This window comes from Staurois parvus, unplaced genomic scaffold, assembly GCF_062004578.1.
Source record: "Staurois parvus isolate SC_StPar_1 unplaced genomic scaffold, SC_StPar_1.0 ptg000243l, whole genome shotgun sequence".
Lineage (NCBI taxonomy): Eukaryota > Metazoa > Chordata > Amphibia > Anura > Ranidae > Staurois > Staurois parvus.
The window spans coordinates 4,172,864-4,192,629 of NW_028318039.1; the positions used below are offsets into that span (position 1 = coordinate 4,172,864).

Sequence of the window (19,766 nt, forward strand, 5' to 3'; positions counted from 1 at the left end):
TCCTCCCTCTCTCCCCTCTCTCCTCCCTCTCTCCTCCCTCTCTCCTCCCTCTCTCCTCCCTCTCTCCCCCCTCTCTCCTCCCTCTCTCCCCCCTCTCTCCCCCCTCTCTCCCCCCTCTCTCCTCCCTCTCTCCTCCCTCTCTCCTCCCTCTCTCCTCCCTCTCTCCTCCCTCTCTCCTCCCTCTCTCCTCCCTCTCTCCCTCTCCCTCTCCCCTCTCTCTCTCCCCTCTCCCTCTCCCCTCTCTCTCTCCCCTCTCCCCCCTCTCGCCTCCCCCCTCTCGCCTCCCCCCCTCTCGCCTCCCCCTCTCTCCCCCCTCACCCCTCTCTCTCCTCCCCCTCTCTCCCCCCCCCTCTCTCCCCCCCTCACTCCTCTCCTCACCCTCTCTCCCCCCTCTCTCCTCCCCCTCTCTCCCCCCTCACTCCTCTCCTCACCCTCTCTTCCCCCCCTCCCTCTCTTCCCCCCTCCCTCTCTTTCCCCCCTCCCTCTCTTTCCCCCCTCCCTCTCTTCCCCCCCCTCCCTCTCTCCCCCCCCTCCCTCTCTCCCCCCCCTCCCTCTCTTCCCCCCCCTCCCTCTCTTCCCTCTCTCCCTCTCTACTCTTTCTTGCTCTCCTCTCGCTCGCTCTCCATCCCCTCTCTCTCCCCCCTCCTTTTTTTTTTTTTCCCATGCTTGTAGCAAGTCCTCTCCTTTTGTTGAAACCTATTACTCTCAATTCCATGCAAGCTTGCATCTGTGCAATAAAATCCTCTAAAGAAGCAGCAGCTATCTCGAGTCCACTTGTGTCATTTCTTTCTGAAGAACTTTAGTTATTCAATCACTTCTCTCCTGTCTCTTTCCTACCTCAATGCTATTGGCTTTTTCTGACATCAAATCATTTTGTTCCCAAGCATTATGTGAAAAACCTATCCCCAGCATCTCTTTTAGAAGTGCCTGCCAGCCCCTCCCACTACACTTGAAGCTAGGACCATCAGACAGACCCAGTGATGATATCACTGGGTCTAAAAAGAGGTGATTGAAAAACTTTAATAACATGTTAATCCTTTAGTTGGATATGAGAAGGTATTTATATATGTACATTACTTCAGCTTTAAAGTGTAAACCAAGCCAATTTATTTGAGTAGATTAGACTTTTTGGCAAACTTTTTGTTTCTGTGTCCCCATTGATCAGCAATCATTTTTTGTTTTGCAGGCTTAAGGCAAGATTTTGCATCTACCTCTGCTTGCAGTTCAGTATCAAGACATCGCTCTAGCCTTTCGCTATACTCTGCAAAGAAAGCACCATGTGCCAACAGTGACCAGGAATCTGATCGTTACAGTGTTGAAGACGAAGATGAAGATTTTGACCTCTTGCCACCACCTCAGCCTCGACTTAGTCGCTGCTCTCCACTGCAGAGAGGCATTCCTCATTCACAGACTTTCTCTAGTATTCGGGACTGCAGGAGGAGTCCCAGTTCCCAGTATCTTAATTCAAATGGATATCAGCAATATAATTTTTCATCCCAAGCTCAGACATCAGAACAAATGCAAAACAGAACTAATGCAGGTAAAGTAATTTATTTGAGTACCATTTGATGTTCGGAATCCATTGTAATTCAAGAATTTGCTAATTTCTAGCCAACTTGGTCATTTCAACAAAATTTAAGACACTTTTCCTGATTATACAGTAAGCTTTGTTAATCATGATGACTGGGTTATGTACAGCTACCAGCAGATGATTGGACACTGGCAAAGAAAGCTAGTCTCAGTTTTTTTGCTAATGTCCTTAGGTGATGGACCTCTTTCTACTGAGCAGCTTATCATATCACATGGAAGTTTTTCTCCTGAATGAATATACAGAGCTTTTTTTCTTTCAAAATCTTAGCTGGCTATATCCACTGTGGCTTTTCATGCAGCTTCTGGATCAGCTATCAGCTCGTAAGAGCCTTGGGAGACTATACCTGGACCCTGCCAGCTGAGAAGACGCGGGGCCAGACTATAATGTTGCTGAGGCACTAGACTCTGCACTGTATGACAAGAGGAGAGCCCACAGCAATGTATAGAGTTAGCTGCAGCGAGGTTTGCAGGTCATGTCTGTTTTTCGTCCTGGTGCAGAGCCATGTCCTTGAAGAACCCTGTGGAGGTATGCCCCATTGTGTATGGCAAAGCCAAAAAGGGTTAATTCCTCTTAAATCCTGCATCTTTCATGGTAAGTAAGGGCAGAAGGCCTTTAAATATTCATGCTCCAGGGTGGCCTTCCCTAAACCACATCTTGGGATACAGGTAAATCACTAACTGCTTGCAGGCTGTTGCGACAAAGACCAAGTTAAACAGTTCTTTTTAAACTTTTGGCACCATTGTTGCCTATGGAGAGTGCCTGTACTCAAGCTGCTTCTGCATGCATGCTAGATAACAGATGGAGACCGCGCCTCTGGAACCAATATCACAGGCAATATAACACTTATAATCTTAATTTGTTTCTCTAAAAGGTGTTTTAAATTCCAAATATATAATTAAAATTTTCCTCCTGATTAATGCCAATCTTTTTATTTGTAGAGTTGAACACTTCCTTTAAATTGACTGCTCTCTTGTCCATATACCGAAAGATGTCCATGGCTGCTATAATCCCTAATTTGACTCCCAAATCAATCCTAGCAGACAATAGCATGATCGATAACAGATGGGAACACAGCGCCTCTGGAACCAATATTGCATAAAGGCAAATATAACACAGAAGAAATAAATATATATATATATATATATATATATACTGTATATATGTCAATTGGCTCTTCCTATAATCAGAATGGGACTTGGAGGACGAAAAAGGAATTCACATAGTGTAAAACCATCCAGGCTTTATTGAATGCAAAAACGTGTTAAATACCCCTCACATTAACAGTTTCAGAGCCGACACTAGCATCACAAGCATAAGAAATCACTATAATAGGTATTGCTCTGGTCTAAGCAGACAACGGCTGCTCACCCATATGTGTTAGTCACCTACGAGGCCCCCCTACGCGTTTAATCATCCGTTATCCAGGAGCTGAAGGACGTGTGACACCACTGGCTGACATTTTATACCCTGCATGATTACTCCTGCAGCGCCAAAAAAACATCTTGTAGACCACCGAGAGCAATCTACAACTAAACTACATTGCTGCATTAGGCCCTGAAGTCGCACAATTCCTGAGGAGGAAGAGGGAGATATCGAGAGGGAGGATCCCTCTTCTCCTGGGGCATCCAATCAGGATGACAGCCCTAAACTGAGATTTTACCCAAGCTAAAAGAAACTATAGCTACTTTTTATTTTCTTTCTATGCTTTTGCTCATCTTTGAAGCCACCTTAGTCTGGTCAAACCAAGGTGACTGTTATGGGGTCAATTAAATTACCTAAAGCATTCCGATCCACTCACTGGGAGAAACTGTCCTGTATGGGGACTGGCCTCAATTGGAGATTTTATTTTCCTCCTACAAAACATTTCAACAAATATATTTTATGATATTTCCTTCATAAGTGGGTAAATCCTGTAGTAGATCCTGCCTTAATAAGATTATCTTAGCCCCTGTGGAGGATAATTATTTGCTCAAAGACCTGATAGATAAGAGACTAGAAGCATTCCATAAAGCTTTCTTCTCCCTGGCAGGCCCCATTGTGCAACCTGCAGTTGGTTCTATGGCAGTCTGTCTGACCATTTTTTTCTGAAAAAAATGGATCATCCGTGATCCTAGTTGAGTCCTGATGGTTGCTTTTGTCCACAATCAGTTGGACCTGTTGCCAACAGCCATATGCTACTGCATGAATTCCCTGGCAGATGCACCTCAACAGATTTCTATAATAAGTCTTCTCTCTACCCCAAAAAATATCTTAATGTGATTTTTGTTCACATATTAACTTGAAACACAGTAATAAAGTGCTGAATAGGCAAAGTGTAACATGCAGATAACTACAATAACCCCTTCAATGTACTGTATTTCCACAATTATCATTAATGGGACTCAAATATGAAACATCTAAACAGAAAAACTCAGTGGGTGAAATGTGCTTAAAGTCCGTGACTGAAATCTTATGCGTCAGAACGTGAATATGGAAAATGTCCTATCTGTTCAACCAAAAGTCTGTTAAATGTTACCTCTTCATCACCTTCAATGCTGAAATCAAACTTGTGCTCCAGAGTGCCCCTTTTTAAAACGTGACCACTCACTGGATTTAGTTGACTCCTTATAATCAGTAAGAAGCTCTGTCAGAGCTCTTAATGTAACATTCTCCTTCTCCAATGGAAATCAACCCCCCCTTCCCCCCAAGAGGCACAGAACAAGACATTCAAAGGTGTATACAGTTGCATATGTTTTAAAGTTATGGGGATACAAACCAATAGAAGTATCATTGCACACCATCTTTATTAAAAACTGTCCAATATAAAGCAAAGGAGATGCACTCGCAATAGGTGCCCATCTGACAACCAGAATTACTTGCTTACCAAAAATCAGGAAACTGATGCAGCTCACCTTACCTTGGAGCCAGCATGTTTTCCACTGAGCAAAAATTACATCTCGGGAAGTCCCGCCTTAGCACGTTTCATCACCGATCAAATGTTTTCAGTGGATGTTTTGGCCCTTCCTTGGATAAATACATCAATGAGATTACAGAGGGTAAGGGTACTCTTCTTTCCCAGAAAAAAACAGCCTGTTTGTCTCCAGGAGACTCACTTAACTTCTGCGCACATTCCACAGTTTTTTTTTTGACCACCAGTACTCGATATTTGATCATGGTGGGGACACTACATGAATGAGGAGGTGACATTCTGTACATATCATGCCCCTAATTAGTGGCAAACTTGATTCTTTTCTCACCCCTCTATTGGTTTACAGACTCACCAGAAGGGTCTCTTGTTACTTAGTGGTGATTCTAATCTTGTCCTCAACCCCGCAATTAATCCCCTTCTGACACAGTGCCCTCCTCCTCTTCTTCAACAACTGTCAGTCTCCCTAGGTCTGGTGCACCATGCAAGATCTCACTTCGTGATTGTCAATGATCATGAGAACAGTGAGGAATCATCCCAGAACTACAGGTGAGGATCTTGTTAATGATCTCCAGGCAGCTGGGACCACAGTCACCAAGAAAACAATTGATAACACACTATGCTGACAAGGATTGAAATCCTGCAATGCCCGCAAGGTCCCTCTGCTCAAGAAAGAACAAGTCCTGGCTCATCTGAAGTTTGCCACTGAACATCTGAATGATGAAGATTAGGACTGGTTGAAAGTGTTGTGGTCAGATGAGACCAAAATCAAGCTCTTTGGCATCAACTCAACTCGCCTTGTTTGGAGGAGGAGGAATGCTGCCTATGACCCCAAGAACACCATCCCAACTGTCAAACATGGTGGTGGAAACATTCTGCTTTGAGCGGTGTTTTTCTGCTAAGGGGACAGGAGAACTGCACCACATCAAAGGGACAATGAAAGGGGCAATGTACTGTCACATCTTGGGTGAGAACCTTCTTCCTTCAGCCAGTGCATTGAAAATGGGTCGTGGATGGGTGTTTCAGCATGACAATGACCCAAAACACATGGCCAAGGCAGCAAAGGAGTGGCTCAAAAAGAAGCACATTAAGGTCCTGGAGTGTCCTAGCTACTCTCCAGACCTTAATCAGATTGAAAATCTGTGGAGGGAGCTTAAAGATGGAATTTCCAAACATCAGCCACCAAACCTTAATGACTTGGAGAGGATCTGCCAAGAGGAGTGGGCCAAAATCCCTCCTGAGATGTGTGCAAACCTGGTGGCCAACTGCAGGAAACGTCTGACCTCTGTGATTGCCAACAAGGGATTTGCCACCAAGTACTAAGTCATGTTTTGTGAAGGGGATCAAATACTTATTCCCCTCATGAACATGCAAATCAGTGCATAATTTTAGACATGCATTTCTTTTGAATTTGTTGCTATTCTGTCTCTGTGTTACAATATACCTACCATTCGATTTTTAGACCGATCATTTCTTTGTGAGTGGGCAAACATTCAAAATCAGCAGGGGATCAAATACTTATTTCCTTCACTGTACCTTTCTATCTTTATTCATTTTTTTACAACTTTAACCACTATTCAATCTCAAGATTGTGCCCTTATCCTCCTAAAATGACAACCTCCAGAGTATATGTACAACCCTTCAGTCATCAGTCTCCATAAAATGGATGTGACCACTCTCCAGTGTATGTATCCTAATCTCTGTGACCAGTCACAAGAGTGTTAACCCCTGTTGCAGTCTCCACTGCAAATGCATACACTCCCCAGGGAACTGTTTGGAAAATTGTTGAATCTGTCTCCAAAAGTATTTGCACTAAACTCTTTGCCACCTCTCTCCACTATATGAATATCAACTCCTTGGTGACAATAATGTAGAGCAGGGGTGTCCAAACTTTTTTGGAAGAGTTCCAGATTTGATGAAGTGAACATGTGCGAGGGCCGACCATTTTGCCCGACATTCTGATGAACCATTAAAATTAAATGCAAATTAACTATTTTATGCAAAAGTTTATTGAAAACGGCATACTTTTCATTTTGTGACTTGGATGACAAATCTAAACAGGTGTTAAATCACTCTGCCTTTAATCTCAAAAAAACAGGAAGCTGAAATATGTCAGGAACCTTAGAAAGTACATTACACAAAGTATGAAGGTTGTCTGTCAACTTTTAAGTTCAAAAAATGTGAACAGGAACATAACACCAAGTATACATGTGTTCAAATATATTTAGAACTGATTTAGACCAACTGACATTAACTGAGATTTTACAATGTATTCCTCTCAATTGAAAAAAAAACTTGCCTGCACTAATGTGAAGGGTGAAACTGAGATCTGGACTGCAGCACATAGATTAGGTCTGGTTCAAAGGCCGTGGTTTTGATGCGCAAAATGTCACGCAGGTGAGAGTCACAACAAGCTCAACATTTTCTTAGCCAATGTTCGAATCTCTTGAAACCGGCTCTTATCCAGTTGGCGGTAAAAGTTCACAAGAGAGAGCTGTTGGTGACGACTGCATAACTCGCTGTCACAATGCAGCTCAATGAGCTTGAGCTGCAGCTGATCTGGAGCATTGCCGGGGTCAACAGAGAATGGAGAGGAGAAAATGCTGATCTCCTTTTCAATAGCTGCAAAATCTTGAAAGTGCCGTTTAAACTCCCCAGCCAGAGATGCGATGTCTGCTGCATACCTGCTCGTTTGTGCACTGATATCATCCTGTGGAAAACTGTTCATTATTTCCTGCAACGCTAAAAAGTGAACAGTATTGGGCTGCGTTTGTGACAAATGCCTTAGGAAAAGTTGCAGCTTTGTTCCAAAGGCTTTGAGGTGTGAGTAAAGCTGGTTCACCGCTGCATCTTTGCCCTGAAGACTCGTGTTCGGTACATTCAGATGCTTTGTTATGTCGACTAGAAACCCCAAATCAGCCAGCCAAATAGGATCAGATAGTTCTTGCATCGGTTGTCCCTTTGTTTCCAAGAATTCTCCAATTTCCTTTCTGAGAGAGTAGAAACGCTGCAGTGCAGACCCCCGACTGAGCCATCTTACATCATTATGATATAAAACATCTTCGTATTCAGCCTGGATATCCAGTAAAAACTGTTTAAACTGGCGGTGGCACAGGGCTTTAGAGCGGATGCAATTAATGGTCTTTAGCACCGGTTTCATAACATGATCATATTTGAGATGTTTAGCACAGAGAACTTGTTGATGAATGATACAATGAAGTTTGATAGCGTTGCCTCCTTCTTCAATCACCTTGTTACAGATTAGGGTTGATAATTCACTTCGTTCACCAGTCATGGCAGGTGCCCCATCAGTAATAATCCCAGTAACCTTGTTCCAAGGCAGTTTCTTGTCATCTATGGCAGAACTAACAGAGACAAATAAATCTTTTCCTCTTGTTTGGTCCTTAAGGCTCTGGAGGTCAAGCAGCTCCTCAGTCACATTTCATGGTCCACCCCTCTCAGAAAAATCAGCAACTGAGCTGTGTCAGAGAGGTCCGTGCTTTCATCACAGGCTATTGAAAAGAAGTCAAAATCAACTCCTTTTGACGTTAACTGTCTCTTAATATCTGATGAAATTTCTTCAATTCTCCTTGCTACGGTGTTACGAGCCAGGCAAATGTTGGCAAACTCTTGCTTCTTCTCGGAACAGATATTCTGCACCATTTTCATGACACATTCTTTGATAAACTCACCCTCAGCAAAAGATTTGCAATTTTTAGCAATTAACGCTGCCACCTCATAGCTAGCCTTTGTGGCATTTTCGTTTGATTCACGGGCTCTTGTAAAAAATCGCTGTTGTGACATTAAAACAGCTTCAAGTTGCTTCAACTTTTCACTGCGGTCGCGCCCTGTTAGCTTGTCGTATGTGCTATGTCTCGACTGGTAGTGTCTCTTGATATTAAATTCCTTATAAACAGCCACAGTCTCTTGGCATATCAGACAAACACAGTGATTCTGTATTTCAGTGAAAAAATATTCCACTTTCCACCTGTCCTGCAAGCGGCGGCCCTCACTGTCAACTTTTCGTTTCTTATTTGTAGTTGCCATTATAAAAATTGGCCAGAAGGGGAGAAGTTATGTAGAGACTACGAGGAGCAGAGGGTGGAACAGCAAAGATAGGATACTGTAACACAGGCAGACAATAGCAGGCTGTGCAATAGTAACAAATCAGATAATCATGGCATTATAGCACAGTGAAGGACAGTTAGGGGTTAATGAAGGGTATTACAGCTTGCTACCAGATTCCTATATGCTCCCTTGTCTGCTTTAATGTATCCTGAGCACAGCCCGGCCTGCCTGTCAGTGTGTTGTCTGTGTTTTTTTTACTTTTAATATTCTGCCTTAATGGTGGCCCTTGTGGCTTTGTGTGGAGGCTCAGCACTCTCTTGCCGTTGGACTTGACGTCATCAGCCAGCACAGGGAGAAGGAAAGCCCAAATCTTGCGAGATCTCGGAGGTCGCGAGATTTGGGCTTTGTTTCTCCTTGCACTGTCCCTCGGCCCACGTTCCGGACCCCACAGATGAGCTGCCCAATATATAACTTACGGCCCTCCACTAGTGATTCTGCGAACGCCACTGAGGACTCCAGGGATCTGTCGAGCGGGAATTGACGTCATCAGCCAGCACACAGAGAAGGAAAGCCCAAATCTCACGAGATCTCGGACGTCGCAAGATTTGGGCTCTCCTTCCTGCGCCAGCTGATGCTGTCAAGTGCCGCAGCTAGAGATCGCTGGAGTCCTAAGTAGCTTTCAGGGAATCACTACCGGGGGCCGTAAGTTATATATTTGGGTAGCTCACCTGTGGGGCTGTTTCAGTCCGGAACGCGGGCTGAAATTGGCCCGCGGGCCGGACTTTGGACATGCCTGATGTAGAGTATTAATGCCTCCATGACTAGACTTCATTGTATGTGTAGTTATTGCAGTGACCCGCTCCAGTGCATGTGCATCTATCCCTCAGTAATCAGTCCCCAGAGAACATGCATTATTTCTGATCAGTCCCCACGGTAAGAGCATTAACTCTTCAGTGGTAATTCTTCATAGTACTTGCATTGTTCAGGCTCTAGAATACAAATGTTAACCTATCATTGACCAGTTTGTTCTATGTGCACCAACTGCTCTATGACTAGTCTTTGCAGTATGTGCAAATACACCTCAGTGGCCACTCATTAGAGTATGTGTGTTAACCCATAAGTGACCACTCTGTGCAAAAACGTTCAACCCCAGAAAACTGCTAAAAATGTGATAGTAATACAGTACATAAATGTATTGTTCTTCTAATCTTTTGATTTGGGCTTGGTTCAAACCAGAATTGCACAGGAATGTGGTCCGCATTTTTGTGCGGTTTTCTGTGTGTTCCTGCAGTGTAATTTGTCAGCCCATTCATTTGTGGACTGCTAATCACACTGGAATGCACAAAAAATAAAGCTTGCAATACTTTGGAAAAATGCGCTGCACCAAATTTTATAGTACTATGGTGCCATGTGATCTGTTGCCTGCAAAGGCACTGCATTTGCGATCTGCTTTAGGAGTGCCGTTAACATGTATTGGCACCTGCAGCGATCTCAAAGGCAGTGTGTTTTGAACATATTATGGTGTGAAGTGGCCCTTACACACCACACAGCACAGCTTTAAACTTTCCTCATCACATCCATGGTCGTTGAACGAATGTGTTTATGCTGATTCTTGGTCCAGTGAGATAGACAAGTGACAAAGACCACTGTTGCCGGACGAGTTTGATTTAGGTGGTTATAAAAATTATTAGAAGATGGGGTTTGTTATAATGTATTGGTGAAGTCATTTGTGTTTTTAAAGGCCTTTTTCATTCCTTTTTAATGTTAGTTTTGTATGTATCCTTTGACTAGAATGCTATCTTGTTTCTATCTAGATAAACTACGAAGAAGCATGCCTAATTTGGCTCGAATGCCAAACACAACAGCAAGCACAGTGGTTTCCCCAGTCACTGTACGAAACAGCCAAAGTTTTGATTCTAACCTCCATGGTGCAGCAAATGGGATGTCTAGGCTGCAGTCAAGCAGTAAGTACACTGATCATTTTTACATTTCATAATGTCCTTTTAACCACTTTGGCATTAGAGCAATTTTTGAACACGTTAAAATTTGCTTTTTTTGGTTTTAGAATTGCTTAAAACCCTCAGAACAGAATTTTATCTATTTTCTGAAAGCAGAGGACATGTAGCATAAAGAGAGAGTTGCAATTTTTTATGCCACACTGTATTTGTGCAACTATTTTATTAAACACATATTTTCTTAAATATGAATTTTAGTACAAACACTGACCACGTAATAGCCATTTTTGGTAAAATTATAAAAGATGAGATTTCATCAAAAAGAAATGGATACCAAACATATCGAGTCATAGAATTACGTGCGCCCATGATATTGCAAAAGACTATGGTACCCAGAAATCTCTATAGGTGATGCTTTAAAAGCCTTTACAACTTATCAGTTTAGATTTAAAGTGATTCTTAAGGTTCATTTATTTTAAAAATAGCAAACTCGTCATACTTACCTGCTCAGTGTAATGGTTTTACACAGAGAAGCCCAGATCCTCCTCTTTAATGGGTCCCCTACCAGCACTCTTGGTTCCCCTTCTTTTTTTCCTTCCAAATCCCTCATAGCGAGCTGCTTGCTATGAGGCACATGTGTGGGTGCAATCCTGAGCCAGGATGTGTGCTTCCATTGACACACACACAGTGCTGTTTGACCAGACAGTGGCTCCTGCTGCTGCCTTTATGTCCAGTGAAGAGAGAGAGGGATTTGTAGTCTCCAGTGTGAGGAGGTCAGGTGACTGATGAGCAAGGAGTTATACCTTTTGCTGTTACCGAAGACGGGAGAGAGAAGGTGGTCTATTTGGAGCTATCAACAGGAGATATTTGAAAGCCCCTAAATAGGGGACCGTACATGGTGGCCTATTTATATTGTAGGTCAATTTCTTCAGGTGAGTTTAGAGAGTGACAGCTGATGGAAACACATGTGGGGATCACTGGTTGAATTATTCTCAGCACGAGTTGAATGTATATTCAGTTTAACACATGGACCTGATTTAAAGACTGCACATATTGTTTTACACATTAGATGTGTATTGTGGTTTTTTGGAATTTTGTTTACACATTGCATCACAGATTGCAGATACAGTTGTGCTCAAAAGTTTGCATACCCTGGCAGAAATTGTGAAATGTTGGCATTGATATTGAAAATAGGACTGATTATGCCAAAAATACTCTTTTATTGAAGGATGATGATCATATGAAGCCATTATATTTATTTCCTCTTTCAAAATGCTATATATCACTTGCACACAACAGTCTTTCTCTCTACTACCTCTCTTGCCCTTAGGCAGGCCATAGATATCTTGATTTTCTTTCCTGCAACCATGGGTTGCAGGAAAAAAAGCTGTTACATTCCCCCATCTACACAGCCAGTTGATGGGGGAATGCTGTGTGTGTGTATGGAGGTGGGGGTGGTATGTGGAAAGCCATCCTTGCTGGGAGAACACAGTGATAATTGCTAGCGGCTCTAGCTACTGAATATGTAATGTATGTAGAAATCCGACATGCTGTTGTACCAGCTTAGGGTCCTATTATAGGTGTCCGTCCACATATTATTGTAATGGTAGATGTTAGTGAGGTTTTCTCCTATTGGGCCCTTTCCAGATTCACTGTAACCATAGCTGGTTTTTATAAATTCTGTAAGAGAAAAGAGCTGTCCAAAATCTATACATGAACAAAATAAGACAAAACAAGTGCAGTCATTTAGAACCAGGTATGTGTGATGCCAATCGCTCAACGCTTGGGACATGCAGTTCTGGTCGCCGGGCAAGAGCTTTTTCTTCACATTTAGCCCTGCTGCGGGGAAGCGGCAGCGTTTAGAGCTGATGGCCCCCCTCCTCCTTCCACTGGCTGTCCTATTGCACTTGGGTGTGCGGCTTGGCCCCTAAACTCCTTCTCCTCTAGACATGTCATGGCCGGGCAGTGCGGCCCACCTCTTCCCCTCTTCCTGGAGCTCCTCCCCCTCCTGGCATGTCACCGCTGAGCTATTGTGGCACCCCCTTCACCTCCCTGGGCCTGCAGCATGGTAAAGTCCGGTTACCAGGAAGACTGAGTACAGGCTGCATTGGCCACCCCATGGATGCTGGGAGTTATAGTCCTTTCTCTGCTAATGTCAAGTTTCTCTAAAGACTAGATGGTTTGTTACTTGGGGGCCCTTGGTGGACCTTTCAGACTTCATTGGGTGGGGATGCCCAGTAGTCAGGGGGGAGACCTCCATACAGGGAACAAAGATGCCATCAATACCTGTCCTTATATAAACCTCTGAACACTATTTATACTAATGCAGTGCGAATCCTGTGCATTTCCTGCATTGCAATCATACAGCGTTCGTGCATTCTGCTTCAGAGGTAAATGTTAAATTAATGACACCCTGAAACAGATTGCAAAATGCCATGCAATGCGATTCAGGTGCAGCCAAAAAAAGGGCCCTGCACCATTTTGGTTCGGATGTGATGTGCACAAGAATTTGGTGCAATTCCTGGGCAAATCACATGTGGTGACCTGCACCACACAAGTGTGAACCTAGGCTGAGAGTGCAGCCTATACCAGCCCTCAAACCCTCACCCCCCCAGCTCTCTTGTAAAAGCAATTTGAGTGGCTAACCATCCACTGGATCGCTTTTACAAGAAGCAGGAGGGAACGTGCTGCCGCCTTATGCAGGCTGTTCCGTCCCACTGGGACACCCAATCAACCAGCCGACACTTCTGCCAGCTGATCATAGAGGCGGACAAAGACTGGAACAGCTCTGTTCACCTCTATAATATAGGAAACCGGAAGCAATGAGCATACAATCCAGTTTCTCCGAATGTAAACCGCACCATTTTTAAAAAAAGAAAAGCATTTATGCACACAGATCTTGGTGTAATCAAATGCTTTATGGGCAGAGGAGGGATGTCCCATCCCCCCATGCATGCGTGCAAAAGTGAACACACGCATCGGTCCCACACACATGCAAACAGCGTTCATCACCTTAGAATAGTAAATTTACATTGTTGCCGTTGCACAGGTATGTGCAATTTTAAAGTTTGACATGTTTGGTATCTTTTTAATCGGCATAAGATCATCTTATACATTTAATTAAAAAAATGGTTATGAATTGTGGGGTTTATTGCATTAAAATTTTAGAAAGTGTACATGTTTTCCAAACAAATTGCTTCTAAAAAACCGCTGTGCGAATATTGGGTGACATAAAAAATTGCAACACCCACCAATTTATTCTCTAGGGCTTCTGTTTTAAAAAAAAATATATGTTTGGGGGTTCTAAGAATTTTTTCTTCATATTTTACATCTTGGCAAATTTTTTTTTTTCAATCAGGACAAGTAGATTGTCATGAGGGACAAGTAGATTGGGACCCCGATTTAGTCCCTTGGACAAGTAGTTCTTTAAAAAATGTCCACACCCCTGTAGAACATTACTACAAGGTATCATTACAGGATAAGGTCTGTATGACCTGATTACAGCGGTCTTTCCTTTCTAGTAGCACATTTTAATTTTAGAGAACAGTCAAGAATTATTGAAGAAAAGCTGGGAAAATAGTAGGAGGAAAGTTTTTAGAAAGGTGATTGGAAGAGGGGTATAAGGGGAAGTAGATGTAGAATAAACTAGTAGGGGAAAAAGAGGGTGGAAGAAAAGTAGAACATTGGAGGGGAGGAGATTGTCCAGATACTTCCAGCCATCCCCTCTTAATAAGATTCATAGAGTTGGCTCTTTGGGTATTGATACCTAGGGCTGAGGCTTATGGTGTGGGAGCTAGGAGAGTTTGGTCTCTATAGAAGAACCAGGGTCTCCATGTTTGCTAGTATTTCTCATCCTGCTCTCTCAAAGCCATAGTAAGCTGTTCCATCTGTTGAATTGCAGTGATCCTTGTCTGCCACTGTGAGATGGTCGGAAGTGAGCTTTGATTCCACATTGTCGGTATGTAGGCTTTTGCAGCATTAAGGAGGAATTTAGGTAATGAGGGGAATGGGGTGTCTTGCAGCAAATATGCTGCTGGCATTCTTTCCAGAGCCACATCTGTAAGGGTATTGATCATGAGCTCTGCAAAATCCCAGAACTCCTACAATTTAGGACACTATCAAAAAATATATATAAGGGTTCCTTCTACCTCCAAACATCTCCAACAACAGGTGGATACTTGAGGAAACATTTGATGGAGAGCACTGGGAGTCCTGTACCATCTGGTGAACAATATGTAGTTACTTTTGTTTGTTATTTACAAGTGGTAGACACCTTTTGCGAATTGACTGTGCAAACAGACCAAACAGTTATTGTTTCTGCACATTGTATATGCAATAAAGAAACTGTTGAAAGTGCAGACCAAAATTATACTGGTGTCTGATAAAGGTAATAAATTGCTCGACTGACAGTGTATTGGTCCTGGGACTTTGTGTGTTTTGTATAAATGGAAAGTAGGAAATTACAAGCACTCGATTTGTTAGGACAGTGCCTTTATTCAGTACTTACTCAGAGTAGACATTGGTTTCCTGTCAATCTTCAATACATTTTGAAGTCCTTTTTAAAGCTCAGTGTGTGTTGGAGATCCACAACCTTTTCCTCAGGATTAATAATAAACCTATTATGTGAATTGTAAGACCAGCGGGGGAACATCAAAATCAGCAAGAGCTCATTAACTGCTTCATGAACATGTGTTGTATGTTAAGAAGAATTGCAAAATAACGAGCATTCCTAACCTGTTATCCGCGGACCACCAACAGCCGCTAAATATGGAGTCAGTGGGTTTGTGTAAAGTCTCAGACAGAGCTGTGGTAACTTCTATAGGGCGTTTTATAGAGAGGACAACGTGCTTTGGAGGTGGAGTGTCAGTGCAAGGGCTACATAATATTATCAGACATTTGTATCAATACAATCACTTTATGTATGTGTACATTTCTAATTGTATACAGTTTAACCTAAAAATATGTCCTGATATGCATTTATTTTCTGTCAATGATACAAAATCAAAAATAGAGGAAAATCTGGACATTCTTATTTTATGTATGTACAGTAAATATTCCCCAATACATTTTGTCACTAGATTGATTGATTGTTTGGGTTATGGTGGTGTGTTATTTTGAATTCTTTTTTTTTTTTCTTCGTACGCTTGTCAAGACATCTCATAGGGGTAGCTCCACACAAAAACCAAGCCTCCATATTCTTGATTCTGAGACTAAAAGTTACAGCCTGTGCTTTAGCCTGAGTAGGTCTGGGTTCCCTGTGTACTTCTGGAAATACTACAGGGCAAGGCCTTTAGGAGACATACTTAAAGGATCAGTGAGGCATGTGATAATGACCTCATACGAACACAATCTACCCCCCCCCCCCCCCCGTCCCCCCCGTCCACTGACTCCTGCTTGATTGATTTTCCAAGACACCTTTAAAAAAAAAAGAGTGCAGCAAAGGCCTGATGCGTCCAGGTAGAATCGAAAGCACGAATTGCAGCTCGGATGCACTTTTGACTGCTGCCAAATAGCATATTCAATTTCCAAACCTTGATCTTTGTGAGAGAAGTTGAAATATTTCTGACCGATCCATTGATTAGTGTTTCACCTAAAATGCAGCTTGGTGATGTAAGGAATAGGTCATCAAAGTCATACCCCTGGCTCTTCTAGATGTTCTGTTAGCAGCCCCCGGGAATCTGAGCTTGAAGATGGAACAGGAAGTACACGTACTGATCTCTAAAGCTGTCTGTGAGCAAATAGCTTGAGGATTCACATAAAGAACAATATAAATTCGCTCTAGACCTATGCTCTTATATGTTTTATATAAATCTTTAGTGTGGTTTCAAGGAAATACTGGATGCACCATTGCACAGTTCTAAAAACTCACTTCGTTTACCAAAGTAAATGTGCTTTGGAAATGACATTCTACATCAAACTTGGATAAATTCCAGATCAGAATTAAGAGGGTGAGATAGCATATAGTTTGATTTTTAGTTTCTTGAGTTTGTCTTTCAAGTGTAAGTCAGGGCTGTGCAACTCCTGATTTTAAAGTTATCTCATTACAAAAATAAATTGGACTTTTATTTATTCCCCCCAAGGGGTCAAGTTGACCCTTTTTAGGAGACAGATTTGTGAGTGAAATTTCTGGTCTCTGGCAGCAGGGCTGCACTGGCAACCAGCAGTGCCATTCACAAAGATCACACAATCTGTGATGCTGTGATAGTCATCTTTGGCTGTGTGTGCCATCTGCAGCTGCTTGTAAACAATACATAGCCCCACAACGCTGGGTGATTTTTTTTTTTTTTTTTTTTCTTTTATGAATGAACACTCAGAACTTTTGAGCTGTCATACATGGCATTGGCCTGACATAACTAATTCAATCAATCATAAAATTAAAGGATAAGTTTAACTTTGGAACATGTTACATGTTCCACCCATAATTGGGGTCCTGTCTCCTTTAAAGAAAAATCACACAGCACTGTGGTGGGGGTGTGTGTGTGAGTGCGTACGTACAGCGGGGCTGTGCAAAAGTAGCCACATATAGATTACACAGAGCCGCAGCATTGAGTGATCAATCACTATTATAAATGTAACATCAGCATAGCTTGTTCATTTATGATCGTAAAAGAACACAAAGAGCTGCAGTTCTGTGTGATTTTTGTCTGCAGCTGCTTTTACACATACAGGGCACTGGCGGACTACACAGAGTCACAGCTCTGCATGATCCTTTACTATTATGACTGAGCAAGCAGTTCTGATTGTTAAGTCATAAAAGTTAAGATCACGTAGCTTAAAGAAGGGGAGAGGGCTCTGCTGGCTTTACCTTCCCCACAGAAAACACCTATAACTTGGGATTTAGAATGGAGTGGGGGTATAGCCAGCATAAAAAATAAGATATGAGAAAACAAAAAAAATTTTTTATTGAGAATTATTCTTTTAAGAGTAACTTTACTTTTGTGGGAAAAAAATTGCAGATAAAAACAATATTGCATATATAATTGCTACACAAGCCCAATTGTAATTGAATTATTAATATCAAATACAATACCTGTGCTTAGATGTAACCACACTCCAAAATCAAAAATACAATAAAAACAAAAAATCAGCTTGCACATAAAAGGCAATATTGCAAATGTAAACAGAAAAAATGCAGTGCTAATTAAAAAACATACAAATGTCAGTCCATATGAGTCTTCAAATGAATGAAACAAATTGCAAGAGAAGATTCTGATTTCATGAGCCATCACCCTACACCCGAAAAATGAGCCCCTTACTGAAGACTTTGACCGTTGACCGTATAACCCCGGTCAATAGGCGCAGTGTAATAAGGAATCAGTATGGCAGGTAATCAGTAGAAATCCTCTCCCAGATATATAGGATGGCTTCTCCGCTTTAAGGACATCAAAAACTTGAAGAAACTCCCATCCCATTCAAATAAATAACAAAAGCAACTCATGGTGCAGTAATTCATTAAAGTTTTGACAGATTTATTACAAGATCCACGTACATCAAAGATTTAAAATAACCAGCACTGAATTGGTTTCAAACCAAAAACATGGCTGCCGTCCCTCGAGCGTGGTGACGTAACACGCCGAGGCTCCACCCAATGTTATTAATTACTTTTTCAACCTGCACCACTGTACTTTTCTGTAACGTGCAATATGACAACCTGAAGGTATTCTGTACACAGTTGGTATTCAGAGCCTCCCCAAAATGTAATTTCCTGCTTGTGTGATTTGGCTCAGTGATCTTCCAAAAGACTGCACTAAAATACAAATCAGTTTTTAGGCATCCTCTGCAACAAAAATGTTTTTTTTTTTTGTTTTTTTTGTGAGATACTCCCAAAGGATTAATCACTTCCCAAAGAAAGCTGACACAGCTAAATTCCTCCTTAGAACAGGCAAGTACATCAGCTGATTGATCCACTTTTGTGTCTTTTGGATACAAATTCTGTAAAGGAATGACTTTTTCATTATCAAACAGCTTTTTCTACAGATCAGAAACAGATTGCAAGTATGCTAAAAAAAAAAAATTGTTTCAGATTCTGATGTACATTGACCACTCAGAGGGGATGTTTTCTTCACAACAGTGGAGTTACTCTATAAAGGGCATAAACAGACCAGGTTTATGTAGCAGACACTTAGTAAACCCTGGATCAATGTTGGCTGTCTAGAAGTGGCCTTACTTCAGTCACCTGCAGCCTAATTGTCCATGTTTTTTTTTTTTTTTTCTTTTTTTTTTTTACTGGTATGGTGTCAAGCTGCATGACTAGTATAGAATGCACTGCAACACTTTGCTAAATGGCCTCCACTCCTCCAGATCCTCTATGCAGGTAATCTGCCCCTTTCTAAGATCCACTGTACTCCATCAAATTACTCAGAGGAACGCATAGTGAAAGCGTACCATGGTACGGTTTACACGGAGTTCCTCTGAGTAATTTGATTGGGTACAGTGGTTCTTAGAAAGGGGCAGATTACCTGCATAGAGGAGTGGAGGCCATGTGGCAAATGTTGCAGTGCATTGTGTGCTGGGAGGCGCATATTGACTTGTGTATGCAAGCGGTTACACGTCATCTGGTTAGTGCGATGTGTGGTGGAGAGTCATGCAAGTGCACGGGGTGATTTTTTTTTTTATTGAAGGCGGACCTACAAGGAATTGTGTTTTATATAATTCATGAACTTTCTTTTTATTGGAAGAGCACATTTTTAGTTTATTTTGGACATTTTTTAGTTGGATTATTTTGCCATTGTTTTGGATTATGCATGCTTATACAGTGGGGATCGAAAGTTTGGGCACCCCAGCTAAAAATTTGTATTAATGTGCATAAAGAAGCCAAGGAAAGATGGAAAAATCTCCAAAAGGTATCAAATTACAGATTAGACATTCTTATAATATGTCAACAAATGTTAGATTTTATTTCCATCATTTACACTTTCAAAATAACAGAAAACAAAAAAATGGCGTCTGCAAAAGTTTGGGCACCCTGCAGAGTTAATATCTTGTACTGCCCCCTTTGGCAAGTATCACAGCTTCTAAACGCTTTTTGTAGCCAGCCAAGAGTCTTTCAATTCTTGTTTGAGGTATCTTTGCCCATTCTTCCTTACAAAAGTCTTCCAGTTCTTTGATATTTCTGGGCTGTCTGTCACGCACTGCTCTTTTAAGGTCTATCCATAGATTTTCAATTATGTTGAGGTCAGGAGATTGTGAAGGCCATGCCAAAACCTTCAGTTTACGCCTCTTGATGTAATCCCCCGTGGATTTCGAG

General features: G+C 42.0%; 1 protein-coding gene across 3 annotated transcripts in view; it reads left to right on the forward strand.

The window, feature by feature from the left end:
* The window catches only part of SLAIN1 (SLAIN family member 1), an 81,007-nt gene that overhangs the window by 53,258 nt on the left and 7,983 nt on the right, over window positions 1-19,766 (forward strand). For all 3 annotated transcript variants that reach the window (XM_089680455.1, XM_089680456.1, XM_089680457.1), the window contains 2 exons: window positions 1,187-1,540; window positions 10,379-10,528. In XM_089680455.1, the coding sequence (XP_089536581.1) occupies window positions 1,187-1,540; window positions 10,379-10,528 (504 nt within the window). The remainder of the gene's footprint in view (window positions 1-1,186; window positions 1,541-10,378; window positions 10,529-19,766) is intronic.